This window comes from Sciurus carolinensis, chromosome 10 (assembly GCF_902686445.1).
Source record: "Sciurus carolinensis chromosome 10, mSciCar1.2, whole genome shotgun sequence".
NCBI classification, from domain to species: domain Eukaryota; kingdom Metazoa; phylum Chordata; class Mammalia; order Rodentia; family Sciuridae; genus Sciurus; species Sciurus carolinensis.
Window position 1 is genome coordinate 83,837,660 of NC_062222.1, and position 24,057 is coordinate 83,861,716.

The window sequence follows — 24,057 nt, forward strand, 5'->3', positions numbered from 1 at the left end:
AACTGGAAATCCATATATAGAAAAATGAAACTAAACCCCTATCTCTCACCCTGTACAAAACTCAACTCAAAATGGATCAAGAATCTAGGAATTAGACCTGAGACCCTTCACCAAATAGAAGAAAAAGTAGACCCGAATCTCCGTCACATTGGTTTAGGACCAGATTTCCTTAACAAGACCCCCATAGCGCAAGAAATAAAAGCAAGAATCAATAAATGGGATAGACTCAAACTAAAAAGTTTTTTCTCAGCACAGGAAACAATCAACAATGTGAAAAGAGAGCCTATAGAGTGGGAGAAAATCTTTTCCACACACACTTCAGACAGAGCACTAATCTCCAAAGTTTATAAAGAACTTAAAAAACTTTACACCCAAAATACAAAGAACCCAATCAATAAATGGGCTAAGGAAATGGGCAGACACTTCACAGAAGAAAATATGCAGGTGATCAACAAATATATGAAAAAGTGCTCATCATCTCTAGTAATTAGAGAAATGCAAATTAAAACCACCCTAAGATTTCATCTAACTTCAATTAGAATGGCTATTATCAAGAACACAAGCAATAATAAGTGTTGGCGTGGATGTAGGGGAAAAGGTATACTGGTACATTGCTGGTGGAGTTGCAAATTGGTGCAGTCACTCTGGAAAGCAGTATGGAGATTCCTCAGAAAACTTGGAATGGACCCACCATTTGACCCAGCTATCCCACTCCTTGGCCTATACCCAAAGAACTTAAAATCAGCAGACTACAGTGATGCAGTCACATCAATGTTCACAGCAGTTCAATTCACAATAGCTAGATTGTGGAACCAACATAGATGCCCTTCAATTGACGAATGGATAAAGAAACTGTGGTATATATATATATATATGTATATACAATGGAATATTACTCAGCCACAAAGAAGAATAAAATTATGGCATTTGCTGGTAAATGGATGAAGTTGGAAAATATCATGCTAAGTGAAATAGACCAAGCCCAAAAAAACAAAGGCCGAATGTTTTCTCTGATAAGTGCATGACAATATATAAGGATGGGGGTGATGGGGGGAAGAGAAGAACGAAGGAACTTTGGATGGTATAGTGGAAAAAGGGGTTGGAAGCGGTTGGGGATGGAAAAACATTAGAATGAAACAGTATTACCCTATATATATGTATGATTACATGAATGGCATGAATATACATTGTGTACAATCGTAGAAATGAAAAGTTGTACCCCATTTGTGTACAATGAATCAAAATGTGTCTGTAAAAATAAAAAATATTTTAATAAAAAAAGAAGTAATACTTCCTAGAACTAATGAATGATATTAATCTTCAGAGTAAAGCCAAACAAGTCTCAAATAAAATAATAAGAAATTCAAACTGATAGTCATCACGATGAAACTGCAGAACCCCCAACCATAACAACAACAAAATATTGTAAAGCATGTCAAGATAAAAGGAAAATTACTGTCTAAAGCAGTGGCACACACCTCTCATCCCAAGTATTTGGATGCTGAGGCAAGAGGATCCAAGTTCAAGGTCAACCTGGATAATTTTGAGACTCAAAATAAAATGAAAAGGATTGATAATGTAGCTCAGTGGTAGAGCATTTGCCTAGCATGCATGAGATCCTGGGTCCAACTCCCCTGTACAGAGAAAAAAAAAAAAGGAAATTAACTACAAATGGATAATAGGATAATAAAGGATAATAGCTAACTTCTACAATAATAACACTGTGATATAGAAAAGTTCATGGATATTTTTCTTTAATAGACTACTTTTAGAGCAGAAAGTACATGGGCTCTCACATACCTCCTGCCACTCACTACGTAGGCATGGTCTTCCCACTACCAACAGAGTGATGCCTTTGTTACAATTGAAGAACCACACTGGCACACCGCTTTTCACCCAAAGCTTACATTAGAGTTTGCTCTTGGTGGTGTACTATCCATGGGTTTAGGTGAATGTATAATATATGTATCTACCATTATTGTATCATACAGAATAGTTTCACTACCCAAAAAATCGGCTCCACAATCACTTTTGACACATCATTGCACTTCTCTAAAATTCACTTTGTCTGCTCTCCCAAACATACCTTGCCTATCGTTCTGCAACAAAATCAAATTCCAATTGTTTTGTAAAGCCTTCCCCCATTTCCTTCCTTGAAAGTCCTGTGCTGTTACACTGTGATTAAAAAGTGACCAGCACTTTCTCAAATGAAAAGAAATCAGAATTTATGAAATAATATTTATTTTTTGCAGCACTGGGGATCAAACCCTGGGCCTCATGAGCAATAATAAAGACACCTCATCATAAATAGATTTTCAGTAAAGAACATTCTAAAGGATATGCTTTGGTCCAAAGGAAAGTATTCCCAGATAGAAGGCTAAAGTAGAAAAAAATGCAGAGTAAAATAAAGGGATAAGCACGTAGATAAAATGAAATAAACATTATCTGTATAACAACAATAATGGTAATATCCTGTAGTTAATTGATTCATGACAACAAGATCATGTAAGACAGGAGTGAAGTAAACAAGGTTAAGGTACCTAAGAACCTTACATTGTCCAAGAAAAAGATAAAGGAATCAGTTCACTTTAGACCTTGATAAATTATTCATGTTGCAATATCTAGGGAAACCACTAAAGCAATAGACATACAGTATATGATATCCAAACACAATTTAGGCTGGAATTAATAACAAAAAGATAACTAGAAAATATGTTTAAAAATTAAGGGATAAACTTCTGAATTTCACATGGGTCAAAATAATAATGAAAATTAGAAAACATTTTTAACTATAAAATTACACACACACACACACACATACACACACACACACACACACAGAGTTCCATTAAGTCATTTTAAACCTTTATAAGAAACAGCATAGCACACCTGTAATCTCAGCTGCTTGGGAGGCAGAGGTAGGAGGATTGCAAGTTTAAAGCTACCCTCAGATTCCTCAGAAAGCTTGGAATGGAACCACCATTTGACCCAGCTATCCCACTCCTTGGCCTATACCCAAAGGACTTAAAATCAGCAGACTACAGAGATACAGCCACATCAATGTTCATAGCTGCTCAGTTCACAATAGCCAGACTGTGGAACCAACCTAGATGCCCTTCAATTGACGAATGGATAAAGAAACTGTGGTATATATATACAATGGAATATTACTCAGCCATAAAGAATAATAAAATCATGGCATTTGCAAGCAAATGGATGCAGTTGGAGAATATCATGCTAAGTGAGATAAGCCAATCTCAAAAAACCAAAGGACGAATGATCTCACTGATAAGTGGATGATGACACATATAGGGGGTGGGAAGGGGGCAAGAATGGAGGAAGGAGGGACTCTATAGAGGGATAAGAGGGGTGGAAGGGGTGGGGGGCAGAAAAAAAATAACAGAATGAATCAAAAACTATTACCCTAGATAAGCCAATCTCAAAAAACCAAAGGAAGAATGATATCGCTAATAAGTGGATGATGACAAATAATGGGGGGTGGGAGGGGTTAGTGTTAGGGTTAGAGTTAGGGTTAGGGAGGGGGGCAAGAATGGAGGAAGGAAGGACTGTATAGAGGGAAAAGAGGGGTGGGAGGGGTGGGGGGAAGGGAAAAAATAACAGAATGAATCAAACAACATTACCCTATGTAAATTTATGATTACACAAATGGTATGCCTTTACACCATGTACAAACAGAGAAACAACATGTATCCCATTTGTTTACAATAAAAAAAAAACTATTACCCTAGGTAAATGTATGATTACATAAATGGTATGCCTCTACTTCATGTACAAACAGAAAAACAAGATGTATTTTATTTGTTTACAATAAAAAATGAATTAAAAACAAAAAAGCTACCCTCAGCATTTAGGAAACACTGTCTCAGAAAAAGGTAGGGGAGATATTGCTGGGGATATAACTCAGGGATAGATTATCCCTAGTTTCAATTCCCAGTTCTGCAAAAGCAAACAAAAATAACACAATCTGATATATTATTTCTTCCCTTTTTTTCCCCTTTCTGTAAGCATTTTTAAGTTCCATTAAAACAAATAAATAATCCCTACCTACATATATTTTGTTTCAAGCACAGGAAATCATTTACAAGCCATATTTCTGAGAACTTCCCCTATTTAAAGACCTTGTAAGGATAAAATTGTATCTCTTGTCATTACAGGAGCATAATTATACTTAAAACGTTTTCTTAAGCATTCTTAATTCAGTTTCAAAAAATTTCTTCCCTTTAACCCAGGTAATAAAAACAGTTTCCTTACAATGAAAAGCAGCTGTTGTCTACTTTATGATTTCTATCTTTTTTTCCCTCATTAATCCAGGATAAGTAAAGCAATATTTATTGTAGTTCAGAGAGGAGATACACAGAAAATGATTACAAAATTCTCAAATTTAAGCAGTGGGAGTGGTGAGGGTGCATTGATTCATTTTTTTTAAGCTAGGTATATTATCTGGAACAAAAAAATTAGTTTAAAAACAGAAACAAAAGCAAACAAATCATCTCCAACTGGACTTAATCTCAAACATGTTGACAAACCACATAAACTGGGAAGTACATTTTGCTTTTCTGAATATGTATGAGTTACTCAGAAGTCCAAATAAAGGGTTTTTTGGTCCATTAACAGAGTGTACATTAAGTAGATGTTAAATGGAATGTTATCAACAGTGAGAAAATAATATTTCATTCATGTATTTAAAATATTTTGGAAAGAATTTTAATTCCCTGAAATGGACAACCTGCTAAATAATAAATGAGTTTGTTCACCATATAATAGTGCTCTTTTCTCAGTAAATATACAAGTCACTGAATTCTCATTTGTTTAAAAAAATATTTTTTTCTAAGAGTTTTATGAGTTTCAGGTCTTACATTTAGGGTTTAAATCCATTTTAAATTTTACATTTTTTAATGTATAGTGCACTTTTTTTTGCAATGTGGAAATCCAATTTCCCAGTACAAATTATTGAAGAAATTATTATTTTCCCTTTGTCTTTTTGGCACCATTGTGGAAAATTTGTTAACCATATATATTTGGATTTACATCTGGCTCTCTGTTCTGCTCCACTTGTCTGTGTGTCTGTTTTTATGACAGTATGATACTGTTTCGATTGCTATAGCTTTGTAAATATAATTTTAAATCGGGAAGTGTGATACTTCAAACTTTTTTTGTCAGAATTGCTTTGGTTGTTGGGATCTTTTGTGGATCCTTACAAATTTTAAGATTGTCAATCTATTTCTGTGAAAATTGCCAGTGGGATTTTGATAGGGATCACATGAATCTATATATTGTTTTAGGTGGTATGGACATTTAAACAATATTAATTCTTCTGATCCATGAACATGAAATATTTTTCCATATATTTATGTCCTATTCAATTTCTTTCATTAATATTCTATACTTTTCAGTGCATAGATCTTTTACCTTGTTGGCTAAATTTATTCCTGTTTCTTGACTTTGACTTTGGCAATGATTTCATTTCTATAAAACCAAAAGTTCGAGCTACAAAAGAAAAAAATAAATAAATGGAAGTACTACAAACCCAAAAGCTTTTGCAAAGCAAAGGAAACTATCAACAAAATGAAAAGGTAACCTACACACTGGGAAAAGTATTTGCAGACCATATATCAGATAAGGGATTAATATCCAAGATTTATATAGAACTCATACAACTCAAGAGCAAGAAAACATATAACCCAATTTTAAAATGGCAAAGGAACTAAACAGACATTTCTCAAAAAATGACATAAAAATGGGCCAAAGGTACATGAAAAGGTGTTTACTAGTACCTGTCATCAGAGAAACACAAATCGAAACCACAGTGAGTTACCATCTCACCCTTATTAAAGTGGCTATTATAAAAAAGATAAGAGATAACAAGTGTTAGTGAGGATGTAGAGAAAAGAGGACACTTGTACAGTGATGGTGGTAATGTGGATTGTGGAAAACAATATGGAGACTCCTGAAGAAATTCTACCATACAACCAGCCATCCCCCTTCTGGGTATACATCCATTTGAAATGAAATCGCCACCTACCAAAGATCTGTACTCCCAGTTCATTGCAGTATTATTCACAGTGGAAATAGCACCGGTGTCCAGCAGTGCACAAATGGGTAAAGAAACTATATATATAGAGAGTGTGTGTGTGTGTGTGTGTGTGTGTGTGTGTTTGATGGATTATTATTCATCTTTTACAAAAGGACAAGGTTTGTAGCTTGGTGGTAGAGCACTTGTCTCACATGTGTGAGGCACCGAGTTCGAGCCTCATCACCACACAAATAAATAAAATAAAGGTATTGTGTCCATCTACAACTAAAAAAAATTTTAAGAAAAAAAATTAAATAAAAATAAAAAAGGACAAGATTCTGCCATTTCCACCACAATGGATGGATCTGGAAGACATTATGCTAAGTGAACCTAGCCAGGCATAAAAAGAAAATTATCGGACTTAAAAGTGAAATCTTCTTTTAAAGTTGAATTTATGGAGACAGAGAATAAAACACTGGTTACCAGAATTAGCATTAGAGAGAGGGAAAGGGGAGATTTAGGTCAAAGGTACAAAGTAGCAAATATATAGGATGATTAAGTCAAAAGTCTAACGTACAATATGGGACTATAATTAATAGTGTATTTTGGTGCCTGCTCTGGCAGCTCATATAGTAAAATTGGAATGATACACAGAAGATAAGCATGGCCTTATCATGCACAAAAATGACAAACAAATTCATCAAGTGTTTCATATTTTTATGTTCAAATATGAATACTTCACCAGTAAAACTCCACATCACGTACAACCCCAAGAATGGGATCCTAATTATAATGAGTTATACTCCATGTATATATAATATGTCAAAGTACCCTCTACTGTCATGTATATCTAAAGAGGACAAATCAAAAAAAGATAATTTACAAAAATAGTGTGGTTCATTTCATAAAAATTTTGGATTTTTATAAAATGAGTATATTATAACTGCTCTTCTCATGGGGCAGGGGGAATGGATAAATATGTGAGATTGCTAATTCATTCCAGTACAGTAATCATTTCACTATATGTGTACCTTATGATGGTTATGTACCTTAAATATACACAATAAAATCTATTTTAACAAAATATAACTATTAAAAGAAAACACATTGCCTTTCAAACTCCCTCACTTTGGAAAAACAGTAGATTAGAAGCAGACTAACTGTTCATAATGAAACACATGAGGACAAATTCAGCATCAACAAATTTCAGATCATTAACTTGTTTCCAGTTAGTCTCAGTGTTCTTATCTCTACTTCTATTCTGCTCACTTATTTTAATTTTGTGATTTTTTAATTAAGCATATGGATTCAGTCTGCTAATAAAGTATGTCTATTAATTACTTTGTTTATAGAACAACATCTTCTACAGAAGGAACAGGCAAAAACAGCTTCTAAAAGCTAATAGGATATATATTTTTAATTATATACTGAAATGTTTAATAGGTTAAATTTTTCAGGAGTGGTACTGTGTCTTCAGAAACCAATTCAAAAACTCCCCCCTTTAGACCAAATGTTCCTCTTGATCACTAACCCAGTGAATCTCACTCTATAAATTAGGGGAAACTGTTAGTATACATAGGCTTTCAGGGTCTCTCTATTAATATACAAGTCTACTACAATTAAGGACAGAAAGGGAACAGAGTCCAATTGAATGTATACAAGGAAGCTGGGCAGAATGTAATTTAATTATCAGAGTTGGAATTTGTCCAGAACTCCACCTGCCATAAGGAAAGTACCTTGGGATCTTTAATGACCACAAGTGGTCAGGATTCCAGTTTTACAGTTCACCCAATTAATTACCAAGCACATCTTCTCTTTACCATTAGGTGACAGAGCTGGGAAATTCACTCTGCTAATTAAGAACTTAGAGTCCTGTGTTAGTTTCCCAGAGGACTTTTCAGGGTATGTGGGTATTGCACCTGGCCATGTAAACATATACTTAATAAGAAGTACTTCCATAACAGACAGTGAATGAAATATTCCAGCCATTTCTTCTCCACCTGATTTTGATAGGACAACCTCTATAGCACAGACAGACAGGTTTGAAAAATGCTGGACTGTCGGACATTTCTAGGAGTCATTCCCTCTCTCTCTTTATTATGGTCAAATGTACAAATTGTTGTGCACAGTACATACATATATGCCCTCTGATGGATTTCACCCTCACACTTTATAGTAGGTCTAGTTTCAGAATCTTAAAGTATTCTTCAAGCTAAAAATGCCAGGTAAAGATTCTCACTTCTGGGCTGGGGTTGTAGCTCAGTGGTAGAGCATTTGCCTACCACATGTGAGGCACTGGGTTTGATCCTCAGTACCACATAAAAATAAATAAATAAAATGAAAGTATGTGTCCATCTATAACTAAAATATATATATATATATATATATATATATATATATATATCTATCTTAGGCAAACTCACATAAATACAGTTATCTCATACTAGACAAAGGTACCAAAAACATACATTGGAGAAAAGATAACCTCTTCAACAAATAATGCTGGCAAAACTGGAAATCCATATGTAGTAAAATGAAATTTAAACCCTATTTCTCACCCTGCACAAAACTCAACTCCAAGAAGATCAAAGACTTAAGTATTAGACGAGAAACCCCACACCTACCAGAAGAAAACATAGGCCCCAACACTCCAACACATCAGTTTTAGAAATCAACTTCCTTAACAAGACTCTTAAAATACAAGAAGTAAAGTTAAAAATCAATAAATGGGATGGTATCAAACTAAAAAGCTTCACAGCAAAGGAAGCAATCAAGAACATGAAGAAAGAACTTACAGAATGGGAGAAAATCTTTGCCACCTGCATCTCAGATCAGATGTTAATTTCCAGAATACACTAAAGAACACAAAAATCTTAATAACAAAAAAAACCCCAACAAATAAATGGGCAAAGGAATTGAACAGGAGAAATACAAATGGTCAACAAATATATGAAAAATGTTCAACATCTTTAGCAATTAGAGAAATGCAATTAAAACTACACTGAGCTTTCACCTTACTCCAACCAGAATGGCAATTATCAAGAGCACAAGTAACAATAAATATTGGTGAGGATGCAGGGAAAAGGGTACATTCATATATTGTTGGTGGGTCTGCAAATTAGTGCAACCACTCTGGAAAGCAGTATGGAAATTCCTCAAAAATATAGGAATGGAACCACCATCTCTACTAGTTATCTCACTCCTTGGTATATATCCAAAGGAATTAAAATCAGCATACTACAGTGACACAGCCAAACCAATGTTTATAGCAGCACAATTCACAATAACTAAGTTCTGGAATCAAACGAGATGTCCATCAACAGATGGATGGATAAAGAAATTATGGTGGATATATACACAATGGAATATCATTCAGCCATAAAGAAGAATGACTTTATGACATTCATTGGTAAATGGATAGAACTGGAGACTATCATACTAAGTGAAATAAGCCAATTTCAAAAAAACAAAGGTCAAATGTTCTCTCTGATATGTGGATGCTAACCCACGACAAGAGAAGAGGGAGGAGAAGAACAGAAGTTCAGTGGATAAGACGAAGGGGAATGAAGGGACAGAGGGGACATGGGAATAGAAAATAATGGAATGAATCTGACATAACTTTCCTATGTACATATACAAATACACCACAGTGAATCTCCCCATCATGTACATCTACAAGACTGGGATCCTAATAAGAATAAGATATACTCCAAACTTGTATAAATATATCAAAATGGCTTCTTACTGTAATGTATAACTAAAAAGAACAAATAAAAAAGGATTCTCACAGAAGGCTGAGGCAGGGGATGCCAAGTTCAAAGCCAGCCTTGGCAAAAGTGAGGCATAGGCAACTCAGTGGGACTGTGTCTCTTAAAAAAAAAATACAAAATAGGGCTGGGGTCAAGTGTCCCTGAATTCCTGGTACACAAAAAATTCTCACTTCTCCTATTTTTACATTAAAATGACTCTGCTTTCAATTTTCCCCTTTTTGAAGGAAGATCCATGATACCTACCATCTCAAAAAAAGTCTGAGAAATTACCACTATATAGTTTTTTTCTTAAGTGAAAAATATAAAAGGCTTTTCAACTAGCCTAGATAAATGATTCCTAGACATAATTTCATTGATCAAATGCATCTAAATAGTATTTGAAGCTTATTAAAAATACATATTCCCCAGGTTCTAGCCCTGATCTACTGAATCAGAAATGAGCAAGTATAGGAACCAGGTATTTGAAGTTTCAACAAGCCCTCAAAGTCAATCTGTCTTTGGAAACCAAGACTCTGACTTCCTCTGGAGGCAAAATTACAAAGCCCTATTGTGCAATTCTGAAAAGAAAGCCTTATCTATATATCATATATAATACACCCAACAGCGTCTTCCCTTTACTATGTTTATTTTCTTTCTTTCATGCAGAGTTTCTATTTTAGATGCCATCATCTCAGTTATCAAGTTTAATTTCTTTTTTCCCAGGAAGCATTGTGTAAAATTACTTTGGGATCTTATTAAAATTGATGCTAATTAACCTGACCATATTTATTTTCACACTCAGATAATATGAGTAATCCATGAGAGACATTGAACTTTAGACACAAGGGAAGTTAAAATGCCTATGACGCAAATAGAGGCGTTAGAAAAAGATTATTGGACAATTTAAAACTAACTGACTGCTACTTTTTCCTGTTACTATAGCTGATGTTCCAACATAATGATTCATTTTTATTTAGTGGGAAAGGAGATATTTGAAGACATTACAGAAATCTAGGACCACAGCAGTCAGAGCGGAACGAAGACAGCTTAATCTTGCCAGTACAATTGAGATTTTATTCATCTGTAAAATGAGATGGTTGTAGTGCAAGATCTCTTAACTCCCTCTTGCTCAAAACTGCCAGCAGTCCATAAATGTTAAGAAATTAAGCAGTCATGAACATGCAAAATTAGCAAAGTCACCTGCTACCTTCATACCTGGAAAAATTAGGTGACTTTAATAATAGAGAGCAGGAAATGTTTCTAGGCCAATTAGCGTGACTGGTTATCAAGGTTTTCTCAGTACTGAAAGATTTTCCAGGACACAGGATTTTCAGTGCTAAATCCTGGACAGTCTGAGGAAAACTAGGATGACTTGTCAGACTAGGGTCAGAGGTTGAGTTTGTGAAATATAAATGATTTTTTTTAACCCTGTAAATAAAGTTAACTTTTCAACACTGAGGTAAAGCTGGAATTCCTAGATTTTGGACAGGTGACTGGGACATGACAAGTTACTTCCAAACTTCTGAACTTTCTAACCATGATTAGAGCATAATATGTTATCTGAGAGTAAAAAGATTTGAACTTTTTAGTTCAGGTATGAGCTGAATACAGGACAATAGGGCACATAAAGAAAAATGTAGATAAGCATCTTTATGAGAGAGGGACCTGGGAGTTTTATTGTATATAGATTTAAATTATATGTAGTACTTCAAACTTCCCATCAGAAAGCAAATTATTTAAAAAGAATCTAGTGCCTCCCTAAATACATACAAAGACCTGTGAACAAAACACCAACTGACTTCTTTCAGGGGTAAAAATGGATTTGCTTAGTTACCTGGCTTTACAACCTGTATTTCTGTTCCTCCTATATGCCTGACCCATGAAGTTAGGTAAGAACAAGGATCTACCCAGCGAACCTCTAAAAATAAATTCATAAAAGTGAGGAATTATTTCAATTTGCCTTAACATTAATATGAAAGATGCCATGAGGTTAAAAATATATATTCAGTGGGAGAGGATTCTGGGAAGATGGGGGACAATCGGAAGCACCAGGAATCTTTCTCTCCACCCAAACATCAATTACACTAGAACAATATGTCTGATGCAATGATTTTGGAACTCCAGTCTACTGAAGGTCACAACTTCCAGGGGAAGGTTTGGATGATAAATTGCAATTTATTCTGGTCAATTTCAGCTCCACCTATTCTCCTCCCACCACTATCCTGGAGCAGAGTTGTACAGCGTATTTCTGGAGCAGCTTACGCACAGCTTGTGGGAACAAGGGTAGGCAAAGTGCCCTGTCCTCCAAATTTCAGGGCTCTGTACTCTGATCACTAATTCCTGCTTCTGGTCTCAGGGGTGCAACGAAGAGACAGTAGCCATTGTTGTTGCATCTCCTTCCCTTGTTTTAAGTCCTTTCCCTTCTGGCTAGCAAGATTCTAAGAAATATAAAGGACTTGTGCATTTTTTCCCCATTCATTTTTCTCTTTTTCCTCTTTTGGAAGCCAGACATTAAAGACTAGAACTGTGTACCTGGAGGAAATTAGAATGTCATCACACATTCCTGGGGAAAATGTAGGTTCAGAAAAGACCTTGAAAGACCTCAAGTTTACACCTCAGGTTGATTTGTAACAGCCTACAGCAATCTAAAACAAAATCAAGCAAAAAATAGGCAACTCGGAGGAAGAGGTAAATCATTATTAATTAAGATAGTCAGATCTTGACCAAATTAGTGCAAGGCATACAAAGAAATAGAAATGTACAGTCCATTGAAAGAAAAATAAATAAACCAAGAAAAGTTGGCCCTGAAGAAGACCTGATGGTAGGTCTAATAGACAAAGATTTGGGTGGGGAGGGATACCAGGGATTGAACAAAGGGGTACTTGACCACTAAGCCACATCCCAGCCCTATTTTGTATTTGATTTAGAGACAGGGTCTCACTGAGTTGCTTAGCGCCTCACTTTTGCTGAGGCTGGCTTTGAACTCGAGATCCTCCTGCCTCAGCCTCCCAGGCTGCTGGGATTACAGGCGTGCACCACTGCACCTTGGTAAAGATATCTTAAAAACTGTGTTGGAAAACATGGCTATAACTCAGTGAGAAAATGCTTGTGTAGCAGGCACCAGGTCCTGAGTTTCATCCCTACTGAGACACACAACTGACTTAAAGATGCTTAAAGGAAGACATGGATAAAGTCAAGAAAATAATGTATGTACAAAATGGAAATATCAATAAAGAGAGAGAAAACTTAAAAAGAAACCCAAAGGAAATCTTGGAACTGAAAGTAAAATAACTAAAATGAAAAATTCACAAGAGGAATTTAAAGACAGATTTGAACAGGAATAAAAAAAATCAATAAATATGAAAATAGGGAACCACCATTTGACCCAGCTATCCCACTCCTTGGTCTATACCCAAAGGATTTAAAATCAGCATACTACAGAGATACAGCCACATCAATGTTCATAGCTGCTCAATTCACCATAGCCAGATTGTGGAACCAACCTAGATGTCCTTCAATTGATGACTGGATAAAGAAACTGTGATATATATATGAATATATATATAATATATATATATATATAATGGATATATATATAATGGAATATTACTCAGCTATAAAGAATAATAAAATTATGGCATTTGTAGGCAAATGGATGAAATTGGAGAATATCATGCTAAGTGAGATAAGCCAATCTCAAAACCAAAGGATGAATGATCTCACTGATAAGGGGATGATGACACATAATGGGGGTGGGAGGGGGCAAGAATGGAGGAAGGAGGGACTGTACAGAGGGAAAAGAGGGGTGGGGGGGAGGAAAAAATAACAAAATGAATCAAACACTATTACCCTATGTAAATGTATGATTACACAAATGGTATGCCTTTACTCCATGTACAAAGAAACAACATGTATCCCATTTGTTTATAATAAAAATAAATTTTTAAAAAATATATGAAAATAGGACATTTGAAACCATCAAGTCTAAGCAAAAATAAGAAAGACTGAAGAAAAATGAACAGAGTATAATGATCCTGTAGAACACCATCAAGCAGACCAAAATATACATTATAGGAGTTCCAGAAGGGAAAGAGAGAAAAGGGAACAAAGATAACGTTTGAAGAAATAATAGCTGGGCTGGGGTTGTAGCTCAGTGGTAGAGCACTTGCTTGTCTCACATGCTTGAGGCACTTGGTTTGATCCTCAGCATCACATAAATAAATGAATAATAAAGGTATTGTGTCCATCTACAACTAAAAAAAAAAAGAAAGAAAGAAAGAAATAATGGCTGAAAATCCCCAAATTTGATGAAATAATTGAATACAAACATCCAAGTAGCTCAACAAACTCCAAATACAATGAACTCCAAGAGACTCACACTGAGACACATTATAATCAAAATAAAAAGATAAAAAATCTTTTAAAAGCAAACTCATCACATATAAGATCTTCTCAATAAGATTATCAGCATATTTCTCATAAATCTGGAGGCCAGAATTCAGGGGACCAATATATTTTAAATACTTTTTTTAAAAGCTATTAACCAAGAATCCTACACGTGATAAAATTGTCTTCCAAAAATGAGGGAGAAATTCAAGCATTCGAAGTAAAAACTGAGGTATTTGTTACCACTAGAACTTCCCTGCAAGAATTGATTAAGGGAGTCCTTCAGGTTGAAATGGAAGGACATTAGACAGTAACTCAAAGCCACATGAAGAAAGAAAGATCACCAGAGAAATTAAATGCTTGGCAGCTATGAAAGCTAGTATTATTGTAACTTTGATTGCAATACATTTTTTGTTCTACATAATTTAAGAAAAAAAGAAATTCATTTTTTTTAAAAGTTATCAGTTTGTGTTTTTGGACACACAGGGTATAAATATATAATTTTTGTGATATCAGTAAGTAGAAAGGGTGGAAATGAGCTGTAAGGAATAGTGTGTGTATGCTATTAAAGTTAAGGCAGTATAAATTCAAATTAGAGTGTTATAACTTTCATATATTAAAAGTAATTCCTGTGGTAACCATAAAGAAAGTAGCTATAGGATACATACAAAAGGAAATGAGAACTAAATGTTTTACTCCAAAAATCAAGTAAACACAAAAGAAAACAGAAATTAAGGACAAAAAAATTCATAGTTTATATATATATATTTGTTTGAAAACAAATAGCAAAATTATTAGTTAGTCCTTTAAATACAAATGAGTTAAATTCTCCAATAAAAATACAGATTGAATGGCATAAAAATGCATGATCCAAGTACATGTTCTATACTAGTCACTCACTTCAGGTCCAATGAGCAAAGTTAAAGGATGTAAAAGCATATTCCACGCAAAAAGTAACCAAAAGACAGCAGAGTGGCTTTAGTCTTATAAAACAAAATAGATTTTATATCAAAAATGGCTTTTAAATAGACTTTCTATTTTCTAAGATGAAAAGAATTCTGAGATGGATGGTGGTGATTACTGCACAATAATACAAAATATAATTGGACATAACTTTCCTATGTTCATATATGAATACCCGACCAGTGAAACTCTACATCATGTGCAACCAGAAGAATAGGATCCTAATTATAATAAGTTATACTCCATGTATGTATAATATGTCAAACTACACTTTACTATCGTGTATACCTAAAAAGAACAAATTAAAAATTATACAAAATATACTTAATGTCATTGAACTGAATACTTAAAATGGTAAAGATGGCAAATTTTATGTTACGTGTATTTTATCACAATTAAAATTTTATAAAAAGATGGAACTGGGATTGTGGCTCAGTGGTAGAGCACTTACCTAGCGTATGTGAGGTACTGGGTTCAGTTCTCAGCACCACATAAAAAATAAAATAAAATAAAGGTATTGTGTCCATCTATAACTAAAAAAAAATTTTTTTAAGTTTTTTGAAAAAATGTGTTTATTCAATATATTTAAATTATTGGTGTTTATTCAATCTTCTAAGTAAGAAAAAGACTTTTTTTTTGAGGTAATAATTATGTTTGCAGTTAGTAAGATAACTTTTGATTTATTAAAACAAAGTAGAGAAATGAGACAGAGAGTTGCTTGTTCCTAAATCCAGCAGACTCATTTCAGACCTTATCTTGAGTTGACTTCTCAGACACATTTAACACTATTGCTTCTTTGTTTTTTTCTATATGAACAATATCAAACTTCTAAATATTACAGTGTAATAGTGTCCTGTTGGCCATATTGGAGATTTAGGCAAAAAGAAATTTCAGGAATTCCAATCCCATCTTCATTTAAAATTTTGATGTTTTGTTCTTCATGAATTTTTTTGCATTGACTTTGGCTTTTTTAAATACTGCATTAAATGTTATTTATTACTGCATTTTGGGCACTACCTTAAATTTTGTACCAAAGCAAGTCCCAGACCCGAAAGACTCACTTCCTTTCACTTCCATGATACTATAGTTTACTGGTTTTTCTTCTCTTTTTCTAGAGTCTCCTCAGTCTTCTTTGCAACTCTTCCAGTGTTTGTCAGCTGAATGTGTTTTTCAGGGTTCTATTTTAGGTCTTCTCTCCTTTATCCACACATCTCACCTGGGTTATCTTTCTTGCTTCTATATTCTATTGGTTTCCAAATTGCTTCCTCTTCACCTCACCCTCCAACCACACTGTAAGGGTAACTTAATCCTCTACCCCCAATCCTCTACCTTTGTGTGTCAGTGAATTCCTGTTCCTGTGATGCATTTCCAGAGAAATACTGCCCACTTCCAATGAAGTACTTCATCTTGCCAAAATTTAAATCTCTGAACTCACCAAAACCCTTTATCTACCTTCCCCATGACCGCCTCATACCCCACAGTATAGGAAGAGAGAATAAGAAACAGAAATATAGGTCCTCCATTTCATCTCTCTGAACGTTACCTACTCCAGTTGCAAAATATGCCAAAATCTCTCTCAGTTGCACAACTCCTCATACATTTTTCTGTCTACATAGAATATTTCCATACTTTCCACAAAATGCCCATTTACCCTTCAGGTCTTATTTCACATATTCCTCCCAGAGAGGCCTTCTCTGACCTCTGGCTTACATTAGGATTCCCTGCTAGTTGAATCTATAGAATTATATACCTTCTTCTCATTTATATCCCTAATTACTTGTATTATAAGTACTTTTTTTGTTTTTTTATTTTCCTCATTAGACCATAATCTCCATGAGGACAGGGACCATGTCCATTTTGTTCACTATTTTATATCCAGGTCTAAAACTATGCCTAGCACTTACCAGACGTTGAATAAGCAATTATGTAAGAGAGGAAGTAGCCTCTGAAAATCAAAAACCATCCAAAGAGAACCTATTCAGTCAATGAACAATGAGCAAGTACGTGAAAGGCAACAGATACAGAGATCACAAAGTCCAACCACTACTAGGAAGTAACTACTTAGAAAGTCCCATTTTTTTCTTAATCCTGGACTCATCTCTTTTGCTAAATAACCAGAACCCTCACCCTGGTGCTGATCATGTAACAGGCAGAGCACAGCCCATTTGTTGGCTCCGTTATCCTGGGGCCTCTGAACATCTTGGCAGACCCTGCCAGGCCATCTGGACTTTAGCATCCCTCCTGAAACTCATTTCTTCTCTTCTGTGATCAAATGCTCTGCCCATTGATCTTTTCCAGGATGCAAGGTTTTACTTGCTGTTTGTTGGCAACTGCATCTCACCAAAGACAAGTATGGAATGACTACACAGCAGTAGGGAAGAAATTCAAGTTTTCCAGATCCCAAAATTCATCATAAAGAGTTTAGAATCCCTTCTCAACATAGGTTCATAGTACTCTCTGAAAAGATAATGTTGATAAAATGGAATGCTCATATATGTATTAAACTAGCACATATGGTTTTACTGGTCAACAATTTGAAACAAGTCCAATTACATAAGTTTAAAAAAAAATTGCCTTTTAACCTGTCCATGGAAAGCTGATGGGGAATGTATAAAATAAAAGTCAACAGAATCAAGTTGATAAATATAGACATGATTCTGAGGGACTTCATTAAAGACTGTAGGAAAAGAAGGAATCCTTTCTTAACCTGGGAGAAGGATTCTGACATGAACTGGACACATACTTTAGCACAAAACATTCAGTTTCTTGTAATCCCCTAAAAGTATGAAGTAATAAGCTAAAAATAAAGCAGGGAATAGAGAACTTCATTAAACATAGTGCGTATGTAGTTAATAATCCCTATTAACATATTGGAATTCATCAGAGAGCTTCCCCTGACCACATATCCTAATGTGAACTAAGAACTGAAACTCACAAAGTTAATAACCTCACTGGCAATTTAGCATCGCCTATAAAAAGAAATACTGCAGCATTCAATGTTACAACATGGTAGGGCTGAATATAAATCTCTTTGAAAGTATTTTTTTTCTGTATAATAATAAGCCTGAGCCCTATTTACAATGTGATGCCAAAAACAGAAAGACATTGCTTTATATTTGGAGAAGGATCTGTATGTGCCACCCTACACTACACAGGCTCTTGCAATAAATGCAAATACTTTTCAAATCCATTTTTCCTAGGGTCTTTCCCTCTAAAAATCAATATGTAAACCACGGATGCTTAGATCCAGGCAGAATGAGACATCCTGATAATGCAAAACTTGCTACTCCAACAGTCTCCTAAGCTGCAAAGGGATAGACACTTGCAGAATGACCACAGCATCTTATTACCGTGTGTCCCACTCTTGGCTCTTCTTGCAATGCCATCTCCTCATCTATTTCTACCTGACAGAAATTCCTAAGGGTAATCAGTGTACCAAACGATATGATGAGGAGTGTATTTTATTCTATTTTATATTTTAAAAGTTTTTTTAGTTGTAGACGGACACGATATCTTTATTTATTTTTATGTGGTACTGAGGATTGAACCCAGTGCCTCACACATGCTAAGCAAGTGCTCTACCACTGAGCCACAATCACAGCCCTGGGAGTACATGAGTGCATTTTAGATCTTTTCCCCACAGAGGACAGTTACCAGCTCTCAGATTTTTTTTTTTTTACCAGTCTGGCTGACAATTTGGTGCCAATACCAACTGCTGGTTAAATCATCTAATAAGCCAGGATGAGGCTTTTTGTTCTCTTGCTTTTGTGATTTTGTTTTTTTGAACATTTAAAGTTGCCAGAAATCCCAAATGGTGTCCCATTACTTTTCTCTAATTTGTTTCTATTTGAAGATAAAAACTATTGTATTTGAACCAAATTACAATAAGATGCATAAATGACACACCATTGCAAGACCAACAAGTAGATACTTCACTATAATGATTTGAAAAGGACATTTTTTATATCAAGCCACAAAGGAGAAAAATGCATCTCCACATTCTTTTATTACCTATATACATCATCAACAGCAACAGCAATGATTTATTGAGTACCCACCAGTATCACAAGAGGAACTCTGAGAATTTAAATTAGTAAAGCTAGACTTAGGCAGTTCATCAATTTAGAACAAGGTCAGAACATTTGCTTACAGAAACAAAAGGCCTTTTCTGTTTCTATCCATTTATGATTTAGATCTTTTTTTTTTTTAAAGTAAAAACAGAAAAGAGGTTAAAATGCAGGACTGTTTCTTTTCCATATATGACTTTTTGACTTACAAAATGTTAAGCATCGGTGCTCAGGTTTACAGCCAGATGAGGTTATAAAATAAGCGTAGGTATCTGTGAAAAGAAAATAACAATTAACTTGTTGAATCTCAAATAACATTTTTTAAATTGTAATGATACTATGATACCTGTGATATTTAAATTCACATAAGAATTATTCTTCTTGCCCCTCTTGCAGATTCTATTCTCAACATATTTTTGTGTTTCTGCACTGTTATCACTGCATAATATAATGTTCAAATACCTATTAACTGATAAAATACTTATAATTAAAAATTTCTTTTTTAGAAAATGTATAGGAAATTTGCCTCAGTAAATGTCCCCTTAAGAAAGTCTACTGGAGGTCAGTCTCAGCAACTTAGTGAGGTCCTAAGCAACTGAGAGAGACCCAATCTCAAAATAAAAAAACATAAAAAGGGTTGGGGATATGGCTCAGTGGTGAAGCACCCTTGGGTTCAGTCCCCAGTACCAAAAAAAAAAAAAAAAAAATCCATAAAGGTATCTACTAATCTTCTATTTGGATTTGAAAAAAATAAAAATAACCTTTATGTTTGTCAAAATGAAATTTTCCCATAAAAATGTAGAAAAACATTAACGGATTGAAAAATAGAAATCTATTGCAAGTCACCAACCATGAGGATTTTAATTCCTTAAGAAAAAAAAATCATACTTAAAATGAGTCTTAGAATAGAAATTGTGTCCAGATCACCCTTACTTAGCATATGTTCAGTTCCTGTTTACATAGTTACATTATCTTATGTCTCTTAATGAAAATCATCTTTACATTGTCTTACTGGATAGTTCCACATACAGTGCATTAATAGTCCTCAAAGATTTAATAGTTATTGTACAGATGCAAATTTTTTTTCATGTTTTCTCTTGTGCTTTTCTTATAGACATGGTTATATTGGGGAAAGGGAAGACTTTGCACGATGCATGCAATTTTGGAAAATCAATACAAAACTATTATTAGGAGTCAGGTCCTAAAAGGGACATGCAGTATTTCCCAAAGCCTATATCTTTTTTATTTTCTGTTCCTGTGAAAGAAATGAAATTTTCAGAATGCCCATAGAATAGAGGAATAATGACTGACTGACTATGAGCAGGCAGTGACCTACATGACAATTTGGGACTTAACCAACACAGCCCCCTCAGTTCATCCACAGGATTAGCACATCAGTATTTTAAAATATTCCCTCAACATGAACAGTCTTCTGTGTGAATTCTCCTTATGTTCAACTTCCCCAATGGGCTCCACTTCCTTCTATATCAGTGGCTAAAATCCTCATAAGAACTGTTGTCTGAGCAGAGCCATTTAAAATATTCAATCTTTGACTAATATTTACTAATTATTTCAGACTTGGTGGGGAAAGATCACTCTGAAGAGGTTCCACCTTTAGCCCTACCACTCTGCCTTTACCCCTAGAGTTTTTCCCAGAAAACAACAAACCTTGTCTCCTTCAGGTTTGTTTACAAAGAGCAGAATGCAAAATGGTTTCGTAAGAACTAAGGTGAAGTCACTAAAATCCCTCAGGTCATAAAGTCCCCCACCCTAACTGATGACCTCTCACTGCCTTAATTTACATGTGTACAAATTTCCTAATAAAAAGTTTCATTTTGGGGTAAGCTTAAATACGGGGTTGCAGAGACTCATAGAGGACTCTCATAAGTTAAATAGTACATATGAAAAAACCATTTTTAATTGTATTTAATGGAGTGGAATTATTTAAGTTATCTTTATATATTTCAAGGCGATCCTTATATTCCATTATTAATAATGCTCTTAGAAGTTGTTAGCTAATTCTACATTAATTCCTTTGAATTAACGTAGAACTCCCTTGAATTAATATAGAATTCTCAACACATCAAAAAGGGCAACTTGCCTTTGAAGCAGGGATGAGGGGGTCTTGAGGTTATAATAACAGAACTTTACAGCCACTGCCTTCTCATCCCTTCTTGAACATACAAATATAGACACACACAGCTGAAGTGAAGGGGCAAAAGTGGGTCCCAACATAGAACCCATACGAAAATAAAGGTGTGACCTTCAACTAATCTAACAACCATTACTCATAATGAAGATGAATAGAGTACTTCCCATGTGCCACGCACTGTGCTTTACAAGCTTGATATGAATTATTTTACTTAACACTCAAAACTTTGTAAGCTATCCATTAGGAATATGAGGCTTAGAGAGGTTTTAAGAGATGTGGAGAAAAATTCATATACCTATAAAGGATTGGACCTGACATTCAAGTTCAAGTTGTCTTGCCCCTGAGTCCCATGCTCTTGCTGGCTCAGTCCCAGCATCTTTTCCAATCTCATCTAATAAAAGTCTTCAATCATCATTTCAGAGCTCATAACTTGGTACTCCATTCTTTTCCTTAAGCTTCCATGCCTTTTAGATCAAATATTAATTAATTTCCTTCAACATTGGAGTTAAATAAGGTTAAGATTTCTAGAAACAAATAAATCATCAGAATAAGGAACTAATAATGAAATCTTTCAGAGGTTATAAAGCAAAAATTGGAAGAGCAGGAGAAAAAGAACTGAAAGTAGTTATTTGTCCTATTGATGGAACACTGGCTATATCACTTGTAGTATTGTCTCAAATATAGACTATAGTATTTGTAAAATGAATGAATTATATTTAATGTATGAACGTGGAAAAATCTGAAAAACTGAATGGAGAAATCAAGTTGGAATATGTTATGTACTGAATGATACATTCAGTTAATTTTTTTTTTTTTTTTTTTTTTTTTTTTTGTGGTGCTGGGGATCAAACCCAGGGCCTTGTGCTTACAAGGCAAGCACTCTACCGACTGAGCTATCTCCCCAGCCCCAGCAGTTAATTTTTAAATCCATAAAGTAATGTTACCTAATGATGTAGATACATGTACATATAGAGACAAAATGCACAAAAACACTTGTGGGAAGGGGAAAACCCACCTAAGAATCAATGTTACTTCTGTGGGACTTAGGAAGGTATGGGCTGGGTAGAAGTAAATTAGAAGACTGACTATATATGTAATATTATATTAACTTAAAAATCTGAAGCAAAAATAGCAAAATGTTAACCTTAGTTTGGTGGCTACATGGTGTGTTTTATTAAGACTAATAAAATGGTTTTCTGAATGTTTGAAATAGTTTCCTTTAATATAATTTTCCAGATGCTTTGTTGAAAGAGAGACAGACAGATAGACAGAGGGACTGTCAGAAGAAAAAGAAAGAAGGCCATTGGAAGGGAACTAATAGAGGACTCCCCCATGATGACCACTGTCCACTAAACATTATGTGTGAATGTATGTTTGGTGGCTGTTCTTAGCAGTCAGGTTAGGCAGGAGGAGGATGTCAAAGTAAGGGTAAGAGAGAGTATAGGAGGAAAAAGGGAGATGGTGAAAGGATATAGTGTCCTATGTAGGGGTGGGGTGCTTTTGTAAATAATTTTGAAACTTGAGTTATAACTGGCTGCAAATGCATAGTGCCAGGGGTGGGTTGGGGTGGAGCTGAGGCTCAGATATATTCAAGCTGAGAAGAATAAGAGGATACATAACCCCTCATCCCTGCTACATCCATAGAATTAGAATTACTTGAGACTTCAGATCCTCCTGGGAAAATAATTAAATCCTGACCCAAATTAGGTTTCATATATATTGGAGGAATACCAAATAAGTGAGGTACAAGGAGAAACAACAGAAAATTTACAAAAGGAGCAAGGTGTCTGGCATAATAAATTCAGCAAAAGGACCTAAGGATTGGAGGGCAGCGGGATTAGCAAATGACAGCAGAACATTTGCTTGGGACTCAGCATTCCAGCAGTATGTTGGAGTCCTCTGTATGTGAACCAACAGCTGTCTCACAACTTAGAAGCTTTGGGACACAAGTTTTCCCACCACTCCCAAAATCAAACAATTTCTGTTTTATTTTCAAAAACAAAAATTAGCCAAGATATCAGTGGGGATCCCAAATGAGAAGGTACTGGTGGTAGCAAAGTCCTGGTGTACTAAGCTGAAAGGCGGCTGCAACATCAGAGTTCCAACTAGATTAGTTCCAGCTGGTAGTTCTGGCCCCAGCTAGGAGCAATGTAGTTTAGGTCAGAGGAAAGCTTTCTGTAATCTAACTCATGGTATAAACCTGACCATACCTGCTCTATAGTCCTTTATTGTCCCTGGAACATAGGACAAGGAAGCATCCTTTTTCTCACTTTGCAAAAGTATCACTGGTTGAGATGTCGCCGGGAAGCCCTGCACCAAGGCAGCTATTTTTTAGGGTGCCTATGCAGACACAGCAGCAGTGGGGTCAGCTTGGCAGCATCACCAAGCCTTTCTCTGGGATCAGCAGCTAGACTGCAGAGTTCTAATTTTGGCAACTGTGGCAACTTAGATTAGGAAGCACCAGTGGTGAGTTCTGGCCCAGGTTCTGTGTTGATAAATGAAAAGCAATTTGTCGGGGAATTTCCATCAACATGAGAAAAAGAATTCCACAAGGAACCACAAAGGGTAGGTGAGGTGCAGAGCAACTGAAACCTGAGTCCTTTTGTGTTCCCAGGTGGGAAAGACCAAGATGTGCAAGTCCCATAACTTACTGCTATGAAAGATAGCATTTTTGTGAAAGACTTAGTGCTTCAGAGGAAAAAAACA

General features: G+C 35.2%; 1 protein-coding gene and 1 non-coding gene across 2 annotated transcripts in view; one reads left to right on the forward strand and one right to left on the reverse strand.

The window, feature by feature from the left end:
• Slc4a4 (solute carrier family 4 member 4) overlaps positions 1–24,057 on the reverse strand; it is a 424,936-nt gene that overhangs the window by 383,272 nt on the left and 17,607 nt on the right. Inside the window, exon 2 of the mRNA XM_047565890.1 lies at positions 19,409–19,471. Within this exon, the coding sequence (XP_047421846.1) occupies positions 19,409–19,422 (14 nt within the window). The 5' untranslated portion in view covers positions 19,423–19,471. The remainder of the gene's footprint in view (positions 1–19,408; positions 19,472–24,057) is intronic.
• LOC124995133 (U6 spliceosomal RNA) lies at positions 6,643–6,753 on the forward strand. The gene has a single exon (XR_007110619.1). It is a non-coding gene; the product is annotated as a U6 spliceosomal RNA (small nuclear RNA).